The sequence below is a fragment of the Scatophagus argus genome, chromosome 16 (assembly GCF_020382885.2).
Source record: "Scatophagus argus isolate fScaArg1 chromosome 16, fScaArg1.pri, whole genome shotgun sequence".
Lineage (NCBI taxonomy): Eukaryota > Metazoa > Chordata > Actinopteri > Scatophagidae > Scatophagus > Scatophagus argus.
In genome coordinates, this window is record NC_058508.1 from 889,181 (window position 1) to 908,141 (window position 18,961).

Below are 18,961 nucleotides of genomic sequence, written 5' to 3' on the forward strand. Positions count from 1 at the left end.
GAGGTAGGAGAGACACAATGGTGGGCACTGAAAGAACAGAAGATGTCAGACTTTCAGAATATAACAGGAACTACAATATGCGCAGTTTAATGAGATGCTACACAGGGTCATATGGGGTGACGGCTGCCACCCCGAAAAAATGCATTGTCACATGAGCTGCAGTCCCAGTTTTGGAAAGTCTAACGCACAGATGTATGAAAAGTTTAGCTATTGGGACATTTAAGAGTGATGCCTGATTGCAAGTGACTTCCAATAGGGATGACACTGCCCTGTAGATTCAAGTTTCTACTACTTCCTCAACAGGAGGTCTTAGTTCAAAAACAGAAAAAACAGTTTTGCCACAGTGTGGTGCCAGTAGGTGCAAAAAGACACAGATTTGATGACAGAATTCACCCAGCTCCCACTAGCTGTCCTTGCAGCAGACAGTACCTCCATATTCATTATGATTTAGAGCTAAAGAGGACTCCAAATAAATGAACGAATGAAGACTGGAAAAAAATTAAACAAGGTCTTTACTAATTTTCCTCAAAAACACAAACAATACTCTTTCAGAGTCCAACAAAAAAACAACCTGAGTCCAGGCAAAAATGCAAAAAATTGACAACCAAAAGATCCAATGCCAGGGATGAAGCAGGCAGGTGAACCTGAACACAGAGAACAGACATTAATTCCAGAGAACATACAGTATAAATACAAGGGAAGGTTGCAGAGAGCCTGATTGAGTACCACTTCATGAGACAGTATAATGAGGTGAAGGTAGAGTGGGAGAGGCTGATGATGAGAAACAGGTGTGTGGATAATCTGCCTGCTTCACCCTGCTTCACTCTGGTTGGACAGGCACCTGAAAACACAGACAAGCCACCGGGAGACCGAGCAGGAAAAAAGAAAAAAGAAATACAAGATAAGGAACAAGATAGCAATCCTAACAATATTCTCCAAAGCCTGGCAGCTTTCTGTGCAGCCTCTTCTGGTCCAAGCATCACACAACTTCTGATGGCTTTTTTTCCCCGCTAAATGTCTGTGTAGTGCCGGCAAGTTCCACTAGTAGAAACACTGAACCACTGCAGATGGTGCAGATTATGTTGCTTTATGATGCTATTTTGTGCATGGATGGTTTACCATGCAAGATAATGGGAGAATGCTGACTTGTGTTTAAAATGCTTTGAATTGTTGGTCAAAGGGTGGCATGGTGGTGTGGTGGTTAGCACTGTTACCTCGTAGCAAAAGGGTTTTGGTTTTAGTCCGGCCCTGGGCCCTCCTTCTGTGTGGAGTTTGCATGTTCTCCGGGTAATTGGGCTTCCTCCCACAGTCCCAGGAACATGCACGTGGTTAACTGGCCATTCTACATCAGCCTCAGGAGTGAGCGTGTGTGATTGTCTGTCTTTGTGTGTCGGCCCTGTGATTGACTGGGTGTGACGTCGTGTGACGTGACGTGCAGATGAGATGTGTGAGTATCATGGCTCCGCCCAGCTCTGCTCTGGATTGGCGCAGATAAGCGCACACACACACAGGGGGCAGGGTAAAATAAGTGGTACAGATAATGATGGATGGATGAATGGTCAGTTATACCAGAGAAAGCACTACATACAGTGCATCCAGAAAGAATTCACACCGTTTCACTTTTTGCACATTTTGTTATGTTACAGTCCAAAATGGATTAAATTCATTTTTTCCCCTCAAAATTCTACACAAAATACTCCATAATGATAAAGTGAAACAAGTTTGCTTGACTTTTTTTTGCAAATTTATTAAAAATAAAAAAGGCAAAACAAAAATATAACATGTACATAAGTGTTGTTGAATCTCCTTTGGCAGCAATTACAGCCTCAAGTCTTTTTGAGGATGATCCTATAAGCTTGGCACACTTATTTTTGGGCAGTTTCTCCCACTCTTCAATGCAGAACCTCTCAAGCTCCATCAGGTTGGATGGGGAGTGTCAGTGCAAAGCCATTTTCAGATCTCTCCAGAGATGCTCAGTAGGGTTCAAGTCTGGGCTCTGGCTGGGCCACTCAAGGACATTCAGAGCTGTCCTGAAGCCACTCCTTTGTGATGTTGGCTGGATGATCGTTGGGTCAGGGTCTTCAGGGCCGTTGTCCTGTTGGAATATAAACCTTCACCCCAGTCTGAGGTCCAGTGCACTCTGGTGCAGGTTGTCAGCAAGGATGTCTCTCTACATTGCTGCAGTCATCTTTCTCTTGACCCTTACTAGTCTCCCAGTTCCTGCTGCCACAAAACATCCCCACAGCATGATGCTACCACCACCATGCTTCACAGTAGGAATGGTATTGGCCAGGTGATGAGCAGTACCTGGTTTTCTCCAGACATGACGCTTGTCATTCATGCAAGCATGAATGAGTTCAATATTTGTTTCATCAGACCAGAGAAGTTTGTTTCTTGTGGTCTGAGTCCTTCAGGTGCCTTTTGGCAAACTCCAGGTGGGCTTTCATATGCATTTTACTGAGGAGTGGCTTCCGTCTGGCCACTCTACCATACAGGCCTGATTGGTGGAGTGCTGCAGAAAATGGTTGTCCTTCTTGAAGGTTCTCCCCTCTCCACAGAGCAACACTGGAGCTCTCTCAGAGTGACCATTGAGTTCTTGGTCACCTCCCTGACTAAGGCCCTTCTACCCCGATCACTCAGTTTAGTGGGGCAGCCAGCTTTAGGAGGAGTCCTGGTGGTTCTAAACTTCTTCCACTTATGGATTATGGAGGCCACTGAGCTCTTTGGGACCTTTAATGCAGCAGAAATCTTTTCTGTACCCTTCCCCAGGTCTGTACCTTGACACAATCCTGTCTCGGAGGTCTACAGACAATTCCTTTGACTTCATGGCTTGGTTTGTGCTCTGACATGCACTGTCAACTGTGAGGGTTTATATAGACAGGTGTCTGCATTTACAATTCATGCCCAATCAACTGAATTTTCTACAGGTGGACTCAACTCAAATTTTAGAAACTTCTGAAGGATGATCAGTAGAAACAGGATGCACCTGAGCTCAATACTGAGTGTCATAGCAAAGGGTGTCAATACTTCTGTACATGCTACATATTTTGAGGGAGAAATTTAATTTAATCCATTTTGAAATGAGACTGCAACATAACGAAATGTGGAAAAAGCGAAGCGGGGTGAATACTTTCGGCACTGTATACAAGTTACCATTTTAGTCCTGTCAAAATGTTCTTTTGTACTGTTGACATGTACTGACTGGGGCATTTTTGATGGAGATCCGAACAATAGGGTTTTGTCATTATGGACTACATCAATTTCTGCATAAACAGCACCATTCCAGTTAGTCCTGAAAAAAATATGCCAACTCCAAACCTTGAATCACTCACCAAAACAATGTCTGAAGGAAATTCATAAAGCTTTCAGGATCAAAGACTGGGTGAGCAAAATGGCAGATTTTAGAATGAAATGTGCAATGTTCAAGGCAAAATTTAGATTCAAGCATAAATTAGAATCTGTCAACATGAATGCCAAGAAGACTTTTCAGAAGGTGAAAAAGTGAATGACTGATGAATAAATGAATTATGACTCTAAAACCAACCTGTATGCCATATCTGCTAATTTCTGTCAACAGTTTCTTCATGTAATAGCATATCAGTACTGAAAGTTATGTGCCATAGAGGCAAAGAGGAATGGAAACTGGAGCATAGCACTGGGTACCTTGATCTGAATAAACATTACCTGAAAAGGCTGATTTTGAGATACTTGTACTTTTTCATTTTTAATGTAATTGTGTGTGGGTTCCAAATAGCAGTTAGTGGTCTTCTTGATTAGTAATAGTTAGTTTGATGCTTAGTATTGCCTGATCACTATATCTATTAATCAGACAGAGAAGAGAGCAGACCAAAATAAACAAGGGAAGATGGTGAGATAGTGATTATTGGAGTCTTACAAACTGTAATTTGAAAGATCAAATGTAGTGGTTCCCAAACTTTTTCTTATCACAGAAGCTTAAACAGAAACAAATTAGACTAATGTAGTCTAATTGAAGTTGTTGAAGTTGTTGAAGTGGATCAGGAAAGGATCACCACTTCCTGTGCCAACTTTCAAAATGAATCAGGATGAACTTTGTTTTGTGACAGATTATGTATGTAGGTAACCATATGCACAATTAATCACCTACTCACACATTTAGAACAAAATTTATTTTTTCCAAAATGGACCACACATAACACCCCAGTTCTAAAATCTCGACACTGGCTTCAAGTAAGTCACAATTTTAAAGTTTTTGTACTTATTTGTAAATATCCTAAATATATAACTTAGGTCTGATATTCTTGTGCAGTATAACTGTGTAAGACAATGAGATTACTAGCTTTTAGTCATCATATAGCACAGCACCAGAACCAACTCCTTGGTGCACCAGCAAATGCAGCAGTTTAATTCAGACTGAAAACCTTATTGTTTAAGCGCTTTTAATTAAATATCTTAAAAAGACTTTTTATCATTGTAGTTTCATTATTATTTTATATACGTCTTTTTCTTCATTTTATTCTTTTACTTTTTTCCTTTTATTTCTTTCTTTGAATTGTCTTGCCAAACCCATGGGAAGAGATATTTATTTGCAGATTTCACATTTAGTTTTTAGTCATCACGTTAACATCAATATATTTCATACACTTAACTTCTTTGTTTGCCGTACTTGATCTACTTCGATTTATAATCTACAGTATGCAATGATTTGTTGGCTTGCTCAGTACAAACAACTTCTCACTGACTTTAAAAACTCACACTTGAAAACACATATTTTGACATTGTGACATCTGCAATAAATATATATGCCATCCTCTAAAATTTCCAAGTCATATTCTTGCCACCCCTTCTTGTAGCATTGTAGCTGGTCTATGCATTTTCTCTTCATACAATTTAATCAGCTGAACAGTGTTACACTGCACTTAGGTGGATGTAAATCATCGGGATGTTCCATTCTGGAGCCCGACGAGCCATCTAGCACCCATGCCACTGGTTTAGAAATACACGGCTTAGATGACCAAAATCTTGACTTAAAACTTTGTACAGATATCTCATGATGTCACATCAAGAATTTAATGGAATTTGATGTTAATTATTCCATGGCCTTTCCTCTACCAGTACACTCACGACAAACTTTATATTTTTAAAACTATGAACAAGAACAGGAAATATTATCTTCCACTGTCTCATAGACAGTGAATACTCTTTGCAAATTGATCAATTAATTAACAAATTAACAAAAATATAATCTGCAACTATTTTGGAAATCCTTTAATTATTATTATTATTATTATTATTATTGTCATTAAGTCATTTTCAATGTAAAACAGCAAAAGTTCTGTAATTTCAGCTTCTATATTGTGAATGTACTGCTTTGGTTTGTCTTTGGTGATAATAAACTAATCAGCAGGATAGTTCTCCCTTGCAAGCTGGGTCCTGCTCAAGGTTTCTTCCTGTTAAAAGGGAGTTTTTCCTTGCCACTGTCTGCTTGCTCGGGGGTTCAGGCTCTGGGTCTCTGTAAAGCATCTAGAGACAATTTTGATTGTATAAGGTGATATAGAAATAAATTGAAACTGAAATTGAAGTGAAATTGTTTTGGACAGCTATGTGACAAAGACAACACATTTGAAGATGTCACATTGGGCTTTAGAAAATTGTGATGGGTATTTTTCACAATTTGCTTGTATTTTATGCACCAAAGGATAATTGATTAAATGAAATGTTTATTGTAAACCCTTCTTTCTTGTTACACAGCCCACAGCTGAATGTTGTCCCCTACCTGTTGTATTTCTCAGGCTGCCCCCTGCTGACCACTAACGGTCTGTCAGGCCTCATCCAGCTGCAGGACCTAGAGGAACTGGAGCTGACCAACTGCCCTGGAGCCACCGCTGAGCTCTTCAAATACTACTCTCAACACCTGCCCCACTGCATGGTCATCGAGTAAGACCACGGAATCATCCCACCGATCTACCAACCAACCAGTTGCCATACTTCTACCTTCCTCCACCTTACTCTTCTTCACTGTATTCTCAAATGCTAACCAGGAGACTGAATTGCTCTTATTGTACCACAGCATTCTTCATTACCTGTCCCCTAACTCACCCGTCACCCCACTGAGCAGACTGGCCTACAGGCAGACAGAGAGGCAGGAAGGCAGATGATGGTAGATTCCCAACCCAGAAGATGATGGGATGGGGTTTGAGCTTAATGTAAGAAGATTCTGGAGTGAAGAGCTTGGTGTGACGTCTCATCTGACAGCAAGTTTCTTTATCAGAATGAAGAAAAGGATTTTGTTTACAGAGGATAGCTTTTCTAAAGACTGATGGTTTTTCTTTTTTAGCTGAATGGATACTGAAGGGATTGACCAACAGATCCAAGTGCAGCGCTGAGGAATTACGAAAATGGAAATGAAGACTTTTGTGTTTGAGCCGATACGGTGGAACTCACACATGTGCTCATACACGCTCACACACATACTGTAAACATATATAATATAAGTTCTCAAGACCATGAGTACTGACATTTCTATCTTCATCACTCTGTGTACCAACCATCTGCAGTTATTCTTTTATGCCAGCTGGAGACATGGGAATCAGAGAGTTCTAAAGATATAATTCAGAAAGTGAACGACAGGGATGAATCTTCTCTCTTGCTCTTTTTCTTCACTCCTCCATGTGTGAAGTGTGTGTCATAGACTCACAGGTCCCCATCTTTTTGGGATACCACCACCTTTTTCCATTTCTGTGTCTTAAAAAAACAGTTCACAGGGTTGGAGTTCATTAGTTTTACATTTTCCCCATCTCTTTGTCATTTTTGATTATTAAATTTACAGGTGTGAAGGATAAGATGTTATAAACTGAATGTTGTGTTTTTAAAAGGGAAATGAGTCATTGAGGCAGTGCAACATGGACAAAGCAAATCTTATCTGGAAAGTTGAGTGTGCAGAAAGCATTTGACTTAAGTTTCTGCTGAGGATAAAAAGTGTTTTTCTCAAATAAGGAAGAATCGTGAATAGAAAGTGAGGGAAACTGACACTGGTGACTTGATATTTCTGGATTTAACTCGTAAATAAGAGGGAGCTTTGCAAACAATGTTTTTGCTCGTGAGGTGCTTTTTTTTCTATCTGGGGGAATATTTGGTTTTGGAATTAAACTTTCCTCCTTCTTTTTTCCATCTTTTAAATGCCACTAGAAAAGGGAAAATGGATTTCAGTACTTAATATTAAACAGTTTTTGAAGTGTCCACTAAAGGTCAGGGTCAGAAATGGCAGTTCAAAAATAAGTTAGATTGTGGAAATTTGACAAATATTCCCACTAATCCAGAGTCAGAAACCATATTAATGGACTTTTATACTTATGTTTAAAATCATGTTTAACTTCTCAAATGATTGATATGACGTCATGTAACAGCTCTTCTTAGTCCTCAGCCCTGCAATCAATCAACTGACTTTTTACAATTTCTACTCACCTATTAATGATATCACTGGAAGCTGACAAGTATGTCTGTATACTTAAAAGCATAAATTGGCATTTAAAGACAAACCAGAGTTTGGAAGTACATAAAACATGAGCCAAAACATAAAATAAGCTAAAGTGGCAGGCAACATACACTATATAACCAAAAGTATTCGCTCATCTGCCTTTAGACGCATATGAACTTAAGTGACATCCCATTCTTAATCCATAGGGTTTAATATGATGTTGGCCCACCCTTTGCAGCTATAACAGATTCAACTCTTCTGGGAAGGCTTTCCACAAGGTTTAGGACTGTGTTTATGGGAATTTTTGATCATTCTTCCAGAAGCACATTTGTGAGGTCAGGCATTTATGGTGGACGTGAAGGCCTGGCTCACAGTCTTTGCTCTGATTCATCCCAAAGGTGTCAGGACTCTGTGTGGACCAGTCAAGTTCTTCCACATCAAACTCATTCATCCATGTCTTTATGGAAGTTGCTTCGTGCACAGGTGTGCAGTCATGTTGGAACAGGAAGGGTCCATCCCCAAACTGTTCCCACAAAGTTGAGAGCATGGAATTGTCCAAAATCCCTTGGTATGCTGAAGCATTCAGAGTTCCTTTCACTGGAACTAAGGGGTCAAGTCCAGCTCCTGAAAAACAACCCCACACCATAATCCCCCCTCCACCAAACTTCACACCTGGCACAATGCAGTTAGACAAGTACTGTTCTCCTGGCAACCACCAAACCCAGACTCACCCATCAGATTGCCAGATGGAGAAACGTAATTCGTCACTCCAGAGAACGTGTCTCCACTGCTCTAGAGTCCAGTGGTGGCGTGCTTTACACCACTGCATCTGACACTTTGCATTGCACTTGGTGTATGGCTTGGATTCAGCTGCTCAGCCATGGAAACCCATTCCATGGAGCTCTCTACACAATGTTCTTGAGCTAATCTGAGGGCCACATAAAGTTTGGAGGTCTGTAGTGATTGACTCTGCAGAAAGTTGGCGACGTCTGTGCGCTATGCGCCTCAGCATCCACTGACCCCACTCTGTCATTTTACATGGCCTACCACTTCGTTATAATACCACTGACAGTTGACTGTGGAATATTTAGTGGCAAGGAAATTTCACCACTGGACTTGTACAGGTTGTTGTACAGGTGGCATCCTATCACAAGATTGGAATTCACTGAGGTCCCGAGAGCGGCCCATTCTTTCACAAATGTTTGTAGAAGCAGTGTACGTGCCTAGGTGCTTGATTTTATACACCTGTGGCCATGGAAATGATTGAATCACCTGAATATATTGGCCTGTATAATTTGGGTGGGTGAGTGAATACTTTTGGCAATGTAGTGTATATGACCTCTAACCTTAAACTAAATGAGCATTTCCATAGATGGAGTCTGTACTGAGGTGCACACAATCAAGGAAGAACTTGTGCCTGAGAGGTTCAACTCAGTTAAAGGATAATTCAGGTTTATTTCAACTTGGGTCTTGTTTCTGCAGCCCTGGCCATTGGATCTATTGATAACACTATGAGCAATACATTGTAACCACAAATATGCTATGTCAAATCATAAGGAACGGCAAGCAAACCAACACTGCAGAAACTAATTTGACTTAACCTGTTTTTGTATTACACCTTAGATTCCTATATGCACAGTGCCTATTAAAATGATCTCCCCCAGATGTTTTCCCCTATTATTGTTTTTATAAATGGAATCATGGAATCAAGGTAATTGTAGTCCTAAATCATAATATAATTTGGATCTTTTTGATAAAAACAAAAAACAAAAAAAGCCTTTTAAATGTCAAAGTCAACAGATTTCTACAAGTTGATATCAGTTAATCAAAAATATATAATGTAAAATAAGTAACTGCATAAACATTAATTCCTTTCAAGTCAGCATTTAGTAGATGCACCTTTGGCCACAATTACAGCACTGTGTCTTTGTGGATTGTCTCAGTCAGTCTTGCCCATCTGGACTTTACAATTTACTCCATTCTTCTATGCAGAACTGCTCAAGCTCAGAGTTGCACGGGTATCGGGCATGAATAGCCCCTTTCACCCCCAGTCACAAATTCTCAATTGGATTGAGGTCAGGGCTTTGACTCTGCCACTCCAGAACATTCACCTTGTTGTCTTTCACTGTGTGCTTTGGGTCAATGTCCTGCTGGAAAATAAATCCTCTCTCAAGTTCTTGTTCCCTTGCAGACAGATTCAGGTTGTCCTCCAGGATTTCCCTATATCTTGCTGACTTGGAAATTTTTTTGTATCCATCCCCTGACTTATACATTTCAATGACCTTTTCTCAGAGTTTCTTGGAGGGTTCTTTTGTTGTAGACAAGCTATTTGTAGCCAGGAATACTGATTAACCAGTGACTGGAGTCTTCAAACACAGGTGTCTTTATATTACAATCACTTGAGACACATTCACCTCTTTTGAATTAGGTCATTCACTTTAAAGGGGATGAGTATTTATACAATCACTTATTTTACATTCTATATTTTTAATTAATTGACATTACTTAATAAAATAGAACTTTACATGAAAGTTCTTTGGTACATTTGTGTCAAAAATTATATCAATTATATTGATAGTTATTCAATTTATAAAAGCAATAAAAAGGGGAAAAACATCTAAAGGGGTGAATATGGCACTGTGTCCATAAGATAACCGAGGCTAAGCTTTGCATTCAACATGCATTTTTACTTCTAATCTGATTCATGAAGGCATCTGAAACTATGTCTAACTATGGGTAAAGAGGAACATTGATAAAGTCTCCCATAAGCTAAAGTGTTTATCTAAAACGGAAATAAGTTGTTGATGTGTCAAAGAAAAACAAATAATTTTAAAGCTAATAGTTGTGGTTCTGACTGCAATCAACTGACATTAAAAGGAAACGAATGAGCCCAACAGTCGGACACTATGCTGCTTTTGGCCTCTTGTGTGTGCTCAGAAGTTCTGACTACCAGTTGAAGGGATCGGATCAGTGTCAGCCAGTAATGGATTGTGCCAAATGCATTTGCAGCAGTGCATAAAATATGGCTGTTGCCTCTAGCTGATTACTGACTACTGTGAAAGGGACAGGGTGTGTACTGTGTGGACATAGCAGACCATGCATGTTTTTAGTTGGTCTGTATTTTTGTTTCAAGAAAGCTCATTTTAGAGGTTGTTCTGAATCTCTTCTTTGTACATAGTTATATTTATTTATTTATTTAATTTATTTGTGTTTTATTTTGTGATTTATTTATTGAAGAAATGTTTTTCAAAGGATTGTGTTTAATGGAAATTGCTTCAAATTTGGGCCTGAATTACCTTATGCATTGATCTCTCTCTCTCTCTCTCTTTCTTTTTTGACATTTGAGACACCTAAGTAAAATAATCTACCTGTTACATGTTTAACATACACTCTTTTAGACACCAGTGACCATTAACATCATTTGGATTGACTTAAAGTTTTTAAATCTTCATAGTGCGCAAGAGTGTATTTCCCTCTGTGCAAATGTATGTCAACTTTGTATTGCTGTTGGGTCTTTGATTTAAGAACAGCGGGATAAACAATGGTGACAAGTTATATTTACTGTCATTGTCTTGAATGTGGAAATACAGAGTATGATATACATAAAAGAAGTTTGATGTCTGAGATTGACCTCTGTCATGGCTAGGCAATGTTTAAGCTACACTGTCACCTAAAATGACATGGGCAAAAAAAAAAGGGCAAGATCCCTGATTTGATTATGCAGAAGATGATAATTCTCTGGAAGACTATTACAGGCAATTTTATCACAATCTGATGATCCACCAAGCTAGCTTTAGCACTAGCAGTGCAGTCACCGGCTTTGGTTGGGGTAAGACTAAATACTACCCATTCAATGAAGGTCAAAACTTGCAAGGCAGTTTAACAACATATAAATAATATATACGATGATGATTACAATTATTCATTTAAATTATTGCTTTGTTTTAGTAACTGACAAATAAAGAAGGAAACCGTTTTTTTTTTCTTTACTTTATCCTCTGATAAATTTGGTGTCAGATCAGCATGCAACAATTTTTATTTTCAGTTTAAATATCAGTACTGCCCAGTTGTGAATAATGAAATGATAAAAGTTGATAACTGGTCCCAGAGCCTATCACCATAAAAACATTTGAAAATGTTTTCTGCACAAACAGATCTTTTTCTGCACTCTCAAATCCTGACTTTGACTACTGATAAACACACATATGTTTTCTGCCATTTCTTGATTTTTGCTTGTAATAAGCATCTAAAGGATTCTAAGGATTCTAATGTAAGTTAACATATCATGAACTCTGACATGCACAGTCATGCATATCTCAACTACAAATAACTAACAACAAACCTTCCTAAGGTACATTCCCTAAGGTGAACAATTCCTGTCACTTCTTTTACTCTTCACAGTCTTTAATCATGTGTCACTATTTTGTTACAGCCCTTACACAGCACAACTTTGAGCGAACAGTAAATAAACACTGATAAGTTACTCATAAAGTCACATTTGGCAGAATTTGTCTGCTCTTTCAGTTTCAGTTTGTTTCGCCAACCTGTGCCTGTACTGATCTGAACTAGAGGCTATGACCAGCGGCTTTTGTGCTTTGGTACCCACAGATGTTCTAAACGATTTGATGAATAACACTGATTCAATAACTTTATCACACCTGCATGTCTTTTTACAACAAATGCTAGATGCTGGATGCTAGATGTTGCTACCATTTCTCAAAACTAGCTGTGGCCTAGAAGTTGGAGAATCGGCTTGTGATCGGAAGGCCGTCGGTTCGATTCCCCCACTGGATAGGCAGGAAAAAATTTGAGTGTGGTGAAGTGACAATGTCCCCGCCCCTCCATTAGCCAGCTGATGTGCCCTTGAGCAAGGCACCTAACCCCCAATTTGCTCCCTGGGTGCTTGATGCAGCCCACTGCTCCTGTGTGTTTTGTTGCATGTGTAAGTTCAATCAGTGATGGGTTAAATGCAGAGAAGTAATTTCCCAGCTTGGGATTAATAAAGTAAATTAAATAATAATAATAAAAAAAATTCAGTTCTGGTAGCAAATATAAATCAATTTATTGTGAGGAAAGCTGTGCTGTTCAAAGACGCATTTGTCAATAGGCGTTATTAGTTGTTATTATGAGTTTTGCAAGTTGGATTATATAACACAGTTACATATCTATGGACAATATCTATCTTTTGATCCAGACATTCTTCTAGGTCCTAGGTCCATACCTAGGTCCATACCTAGGTCCATACCTAGGTCCATACCTAGGTCATGTTATGATTGGTATCCACTTACTGGGCAAATCTTTTCTGAAGCTCTCAACCTTATTGGTTTGCACAGTTTTCATCACATGAACTAGGTATGGAACAAGACTTGTTCACAGTGAACAGGAAGAGGATGTTAGCTGTGTTCTGAAATATGTGTTCATGTTCATATGAAGGCTGGGGTGCAGTAGCTACAAGAAGTACTCAAGGCCAAAAGGCACAAGGACTGGACGATGAAAATCCTAATTTAAGACCAGATCAACCACTATTAATTCAACAAGGAGTATGAGAAACTCTCTAGTTGCACTCCTTTGTATGGCTTGACTGGTATAGCTGTCAGAACACCTAGCCAGAGTCTTCAAGTCACAAGGAATCAGCACTTACCATAAATCTTTACATTACATTACATTACACTTCATTTGGCAGATGCTTTTATCCAAAGCGACTTGCAGAATCACAATCACAACAACACTTTAAAATATCCCCATCTCTGGTACACCCTAAAGACGGTAACATCCTAAGAGGAAAACTTGAATAGTGTGTGACACTGAACGCTATCACTAGAAAAGAATGATGTCAAAGGAGAATTCCACAGAACTGAAGAACATCTTCACTGACATCGTTTCCTTTTACATTCTTGAATTTCCCTCGGGTTCAATAAAGTATCTATCTATTTATCTATCTATCATTCATTGCCAAGAAATTTGGAGTTGTTGTTTTCGTCACACTATATCAGAGAAAGAACAAGGTCTCTGGACAAGAAACTGAAGGAACACAGAAAAAAAGACCAAAATCTCTTACATCATCAACTGGAAACAGGACAAAGGTCACCAACCAGGTAAATGTGGCAGTGGACTGCCAGAGAAAGAAGCCCTTTACTTAGATCCCATGATGAGTACTCATCATGCAAAATGCCACATTTCATATAATATATAATATTTCACGTATTAATGGATTATAATTATTGGTCCTTTAACTTATTCAACACTTTAATGTTGAGGCTGGTCAAGATGGTTTAATGGTTTAATTACTAATTTGTCACGCCATGTGGGTTTTAGTCATGTCTTGTCTTTTGGGTTTTAGTCCACGTCATGTTTTTCTTGTCTTTACTATCATGTCACATAAAGTGTGTTAATTGTGCACTTTTCACGTCAAGTTAAATCACTCATGTCTAGTCTTGTCATTCACTTCCTGTTTTATTTTGTACTCACCTTTTCCCTTTCGTTTCAGGCACTTGACTTCCTCCCTTTGTGTGATTTTTTTTTCCCCTCCACTGTGATTGTCTCTCCGGCCCTGATTGGTCTCACCTGTGCTCCCCTTCCTCTTGTATAAATAGTCCTTGTCTCCCTTTGTCTTGTGTCAGGTTGTTGCTTGCTTTTGCTTCATGCCAGGAATTGGGTTTTTTTTGTCATAGATTTTCTAGATCCTGTTGCCACAGTAAGTATGTGCTTCTTTTTTTGGAGTTTTGTTAATATTAAAAAGACTATAATTTTGGACTGCTACCTGCCTGCCTCTCCGTTTGACTCTGCATTAGGGTTCAGCCCTCTGCAACAGCATCATCTCCCCGACAGAAAACAATTCCTGGCATGAAGAATAAGCGAGCCATGCCATGTTATAAAAATTACCCATCATTATAACATTTGGGATAAAGTATCTATTCCAAAAAAAGCCAATATTTTGTACATGTCGACATTTAGAATTGTTAGCTTGTCCTGCCAGGCGCCATTGCTAGTTAATACTTTGCTGCGTTCACAGTTGCATATGGAAGTGGGAAATGTCAAACACTTCAGTGTGGCTGTTGAACTGCACAGTCTGGCATAATTTATACTTATTTATACTACGATTGGTGCTAAGGTTGGTTTAAAATGGCTTGCTAAACCGAACCTTATCAATGGTGTCAGTTTATTCCACTGCCATTAATATGAATATGGTGTATGGAAAATGTGGAGTCTTACTTCTAACAGTACCTGCATTTCCTGAAGGCAGTGTGATTGAGGAAGTCCACATCCTTCCTTGTTATGCTGTCAGTCATGATTCCACACCCCTCTCAGCTGATACTGCTCCCCCCCATGCCACATCAGGGCCAAAAATTTGAAACCTAAAACCTGAACGTGAAAAAAAGATCCGATACCAAAATAAGATTTGAAACTGTCTAAAAAAAAAAAAAAAAAAAAATAGATGAGATTTTGGGGTTTTGGCTTGTCTGTGTTCTGGTGTTTTTCCATTTCTCTTTCTCTTTCTGATTGCGTGAGTGGGTGTGTTGAGTCTCTGTCAGGGATCCAACCAGGAGCTGAGCTGGGCATTCTTGTTCTCCCTCACCTGCCTGTCCATGCACCGGGTTCGAATTCTCCAATCAACCACCTTCAATCAGCTGCCTTTTTAAAGACCTGTTTCTCCTCTCCACCTTCGCCAGATTGTCCTGCTGCCTTAGTAGTATTGAGATCAGCCTCTCTTTGTGTTGTAAGATTTCCCAGAGAAAATAGGCTTTGGACTAATTTTGTTCTGTGTTTTTTTTGTTGTTGTTTTTTTTTTTTTTGTAGCTCTGCTTAGGTTCACCTGCCCATGCTATGCCCCTGTGTTTCTCTCTGCCTGCTTGTATGTGAACGTATCCTGGCTCAGCAGCTGAGGATTCCTGCTAAAGTAAACCGAGACCACTTGCACTCACCCGCCATCCCCCTGAATCAACTTAGTCAGAATGCCTTGTTAGTTAGAGTGAATTCTTATCTTCTGTGTGAAGACCTCTTTAACTTTTAGTAGAGCTTTGTGTTTAATCTCATTCCTGGTTTCTGTATGCCCTATTTTTGGGGTCCCCCTTTTGAAAAAACTTAACATGAGATGTGAATCTGAAAACACAAAATCAACTGCATGCAACTGAAAAAAACAAGACCTCAAATATTGAAATATATATGAAAGTGAAAGGAGAGAACAGATAATTTATTCTGAAGAATTTCTGACCTGAATAAATATTATATTTAAACTGGAAAAAGCTTTTCCTACACTTATTTTTACTTTGAGTACAATGTTGTATTTTTATAAAGCTCAAAATCTAATTTTAAACTGTCAACTCAAATCTTGTTTTCTAGATTAATGAAACTTTTGGCCCCGATTTGGCTCCATAAATTATCACCTTTCAAGATATTATTAATTGCAAGCATAAGAATTGGATGAACCTCTGGCCAAAATTTCTCATAAAATGTGAACCCATCTGGACCTGCGCGTTTCTCATTAGGCAGTTCAGACTACCTCAGGTATGCAATCTGCATTTGGAAAGGAACAGTCCTCTTCCATGTTGCGGTAGGGAGCAATGCCAGTAATGTATGTATCTTAATGTATCATTGATAATTAAAGGATCAGAAGAAACTTCACTGTAGGGTGTTTTTAATCTTAATAATTGAAAGGTCATTAAATGGTGGGTGAGAAGGCAACCAAACGTATTACCATATTCTTGGTACTTCTGTTTGGTAATAAGCAGCAACTTCTGTTTGTGTATATACGCTACCCGGGAAACCTCTTTTTAAAGAAATTTCCTATTGTTCTCCAAGACTTTTTTCTGATATGAAGTATAGGAAATGAGATGCCCACATATGGTAGCCTTAGCTGCATCCCAAATCACAGCAGGGGGGACTGCAGAGTTTTTATTATCAACCCAAAAGAGCGACAGATTGTTTTGCACAAAAGTTCAAAAGAGGTTGTTATTTAGGAACAATGTGCTGAAACTCCAAGCTGGAGTCCTAGAAATGTTAAAGCGCAGTCAATCTGTAAGTGTACTGATGCATGATCTGAAAGAACAGAGTCATGAGAGTCATGTTGTGAGTATAAGTTGTGATGGAGTGAATAAAAAGTATATTTCCTCACTTTGGAATTTAGCTGCTGCCATATATCTAGCAATCCAGAATCCACACACAAATTGCTAAGGATTTTGGATGATTGTAGATTGGATAAATTAGTGGATTATGATTTAACCAAAGGGATTCGTGACACCGTTTTTCCTTTTAATCACATGGCCAACCCCCTGGACAGTCCTGGTAGTAGGTTTAAGTGAACCAGGCATATGAATTGTAAAATTTAGATATCAATGCTTTGGATTAATCAAATAGAGAAGGAGATAAAGTAAATAATAAAAAGACCCAGGAATTTGGAGAGCCAAGGCCCCATGAGGTTGGCACATCAAGAAAAGGGGTAAGATATACAAGTGAAAGGGGGGGAGAAAACCTTTTCTGTAGCACTTACCCACAACATCCTGTTCCCAAATGACAGGAATAGATAGACCCTGATACATATACATATATAAAAATTGTATATTTCGTTTTACTTGAGAATCCCCTCTTTGGATCAGTAAAGAATTATTTAATCTTATCTTATATATCATAATAAGTATACTGAATTTAGCAGTATTCAAACAGACATGCCTTATTAACAAGAAAAAAACTGCTGAGCATGATATAACGGGACTCACTGTGGGTGAAATCTGCCTCTCTTTCCCTCATCAGTAGTCCAGATGAGCACCAAATGATTCATCCATATAGTTAGCACAAGAAGCCACAGATTTAACCTCTGTTACAATCTGCTCCATAATCACTAAACTAGTTAGCTCTGTACTGCTGTAGCTACTGGGGCATGTGGCCGAATTTTGACCTTTTTCTTACCAGAGCGCAGATGATGAAAAGATGAGATAATTCTGAGTCAGTCAGTAGTTGAGAAGAATATTCCTATTAAGGTTCAAAGGTTCAAGGTTTAGGTTCAAACGAAATGGACCCCAAAAAGCAGGACACTCAAGACCATTAAGAAAAATTCTTTACTGAAGAACTGCAATTACTTACATGAAACTGAGTTGGTCAAGTTATATTAACAATGCTTGACCGAACCTTCGGTAGAGATTAGCAAACAAAAGAAAACGGTGCAGCTTGTTTCTGGTCTGGGATCTAGGCCAATTGGCTGCAGCTTGCGTCTTGGTAGGATCAATTTGAACTTTCCCACCTGAGATAATGTAGCTCGGAAAGCTAACTGATGAGGAATGAAACTGAAATGAATGAAATCATCAATCAATGCTACAGTCATAGGGTCTATGTTGTGGTACACTGTGGGCTTTACTCTTACTAAATGACACCTTAAGATCAATTGTATCCTAGGAGCTGGGATGACTTTAAAAGAAATAGATTCCCTATGGTTACCGGAGATAGTCTAATCTAGAGGGGCAGTGCAATGAGTTTCGTTGGTCAGAAGATGGCTGTCGAGGCTAAGAAATGTCCTTTGAGACCACAGTACAGACACTCAAACCACCCAACAGCACTCACATTTTTTGTTCTTCCTAGTTGCATGGGCTCTTCTTGTGACAAGGTGGTAAGTGGAGCAGGGTCAGGTTCCGAACAGCAGGTAACACCAGGAAGCTGGGGAATGGCAGCGGGGAGACAAAGGTCGGGGCTAGGTGACTGGAGGAGGGTGACCGCTCCCGTCTCCGAGCACAATATCTAATCAGTTGTCTAAATGAATAGTCAAAGAAACAAGTTCATTTAAATATTTGGTTCATCTGTTCTATCCTTGTCAAGAATTGAGAGGCGTTGCTGGCGCAAAAAAAGCTGAACCCCGATGCACAGTCAGAAATGGGCAGGCAGGCGAGGTGGAGGTCCAAGCAATAGTCTTTATTTAATAAGCTAACTCAAAAAAACTCACACTGTTGCATGGGAACAACAGAAAACTGTGGCAAAAAACCCCTGGCAAAAACATGGCATGGCTAGACAAGACAAGGCATGGCAAAGATAACCTGGCAAGACAAGAAAAAGTAATGCTAACGCTCAGACCAAGGTGGCTGGGAAGACCAGGACTAAATAGACATGACAACAAGACACAGGTGACACACATTAGGAGGGAGAAAGCAATCAGGAAAACCAAAAGCAAAGCTCCCTAAAAACAGGACACAGAGGGGAAGTGACGCTTTTTCAAAATAAAACAGGACATGACAAAAACCTTGAACATAATACATGGAAACACATGACAAGACAAACATGGCACATGGACTGAAATCAAAAGACAAAGCATAACAAAAAACACCAGGCATAACATATCCTATACTCCGGGACCCTCGCTTTCGAGGCAAAAGCTGATTAGAAGCAGCTTCCAAATAGTCAGGGTGATCAAAACCAGACTTAAGGGTGTTATAAAAATTCTCGTAACGAGAGGATAAGTCAGGTTCACTTGAAAAAACTTCCTCTGCCCAATCCAAAGCTCTGCCTCTTAACAAGCCCAAAATG

At 39.3% G+C, this 18,961-nt stretch overlaps 1 protein-coding gene and 1 long non-coding RNA gene across 3 annotated transcripts in view; both read left to right on the plus strand.

The window, feature by feature from the left end:
• Positions 1–7,700, plus strand: part of fbxl16 (F-box and leucine-rich repeat protein 16) — a 30,757-nt gene extending 23,057 nt beyond the window's left edge. Inside the window, exon 7 of the mRNA XM_046416123.1 lies at positions 5,772–7,700. Within this exon, the coding sequence (XP_046272079.1) occupies positions 5,772–5,920 (149 nt within the window). The 3' untranslated portion in view covers positions 5,921–7,700. The remainder of the gene's footprint in view (positions 1–5,771) is intronic.
• Positions 7,701–14,026: 6,326 nt separating this feature from the next.
• LOC124074020 lies at positions 14,027–16,065 on the plus strand. Of its 2 annotated transcripts, none has more exons than XR_006845757.1 (3): positions 14,027–14,150; positions 14,966–15,146; positions 15,254–16,061. It is a non-coding gene; the product is annotated as an uncharacterized LOC124074020 (long non-coding RNA). The 2 variants fall into 2 exon arrangements; XR_006845758.1 differs by having other exon boundaries at positions 14,049–14,150; positions 14,979–15,146; positions 15,254–16,065.
• The last annotated feature ends 2,896 nt before the right edge of the window (positions 16,066–18,961 follow it).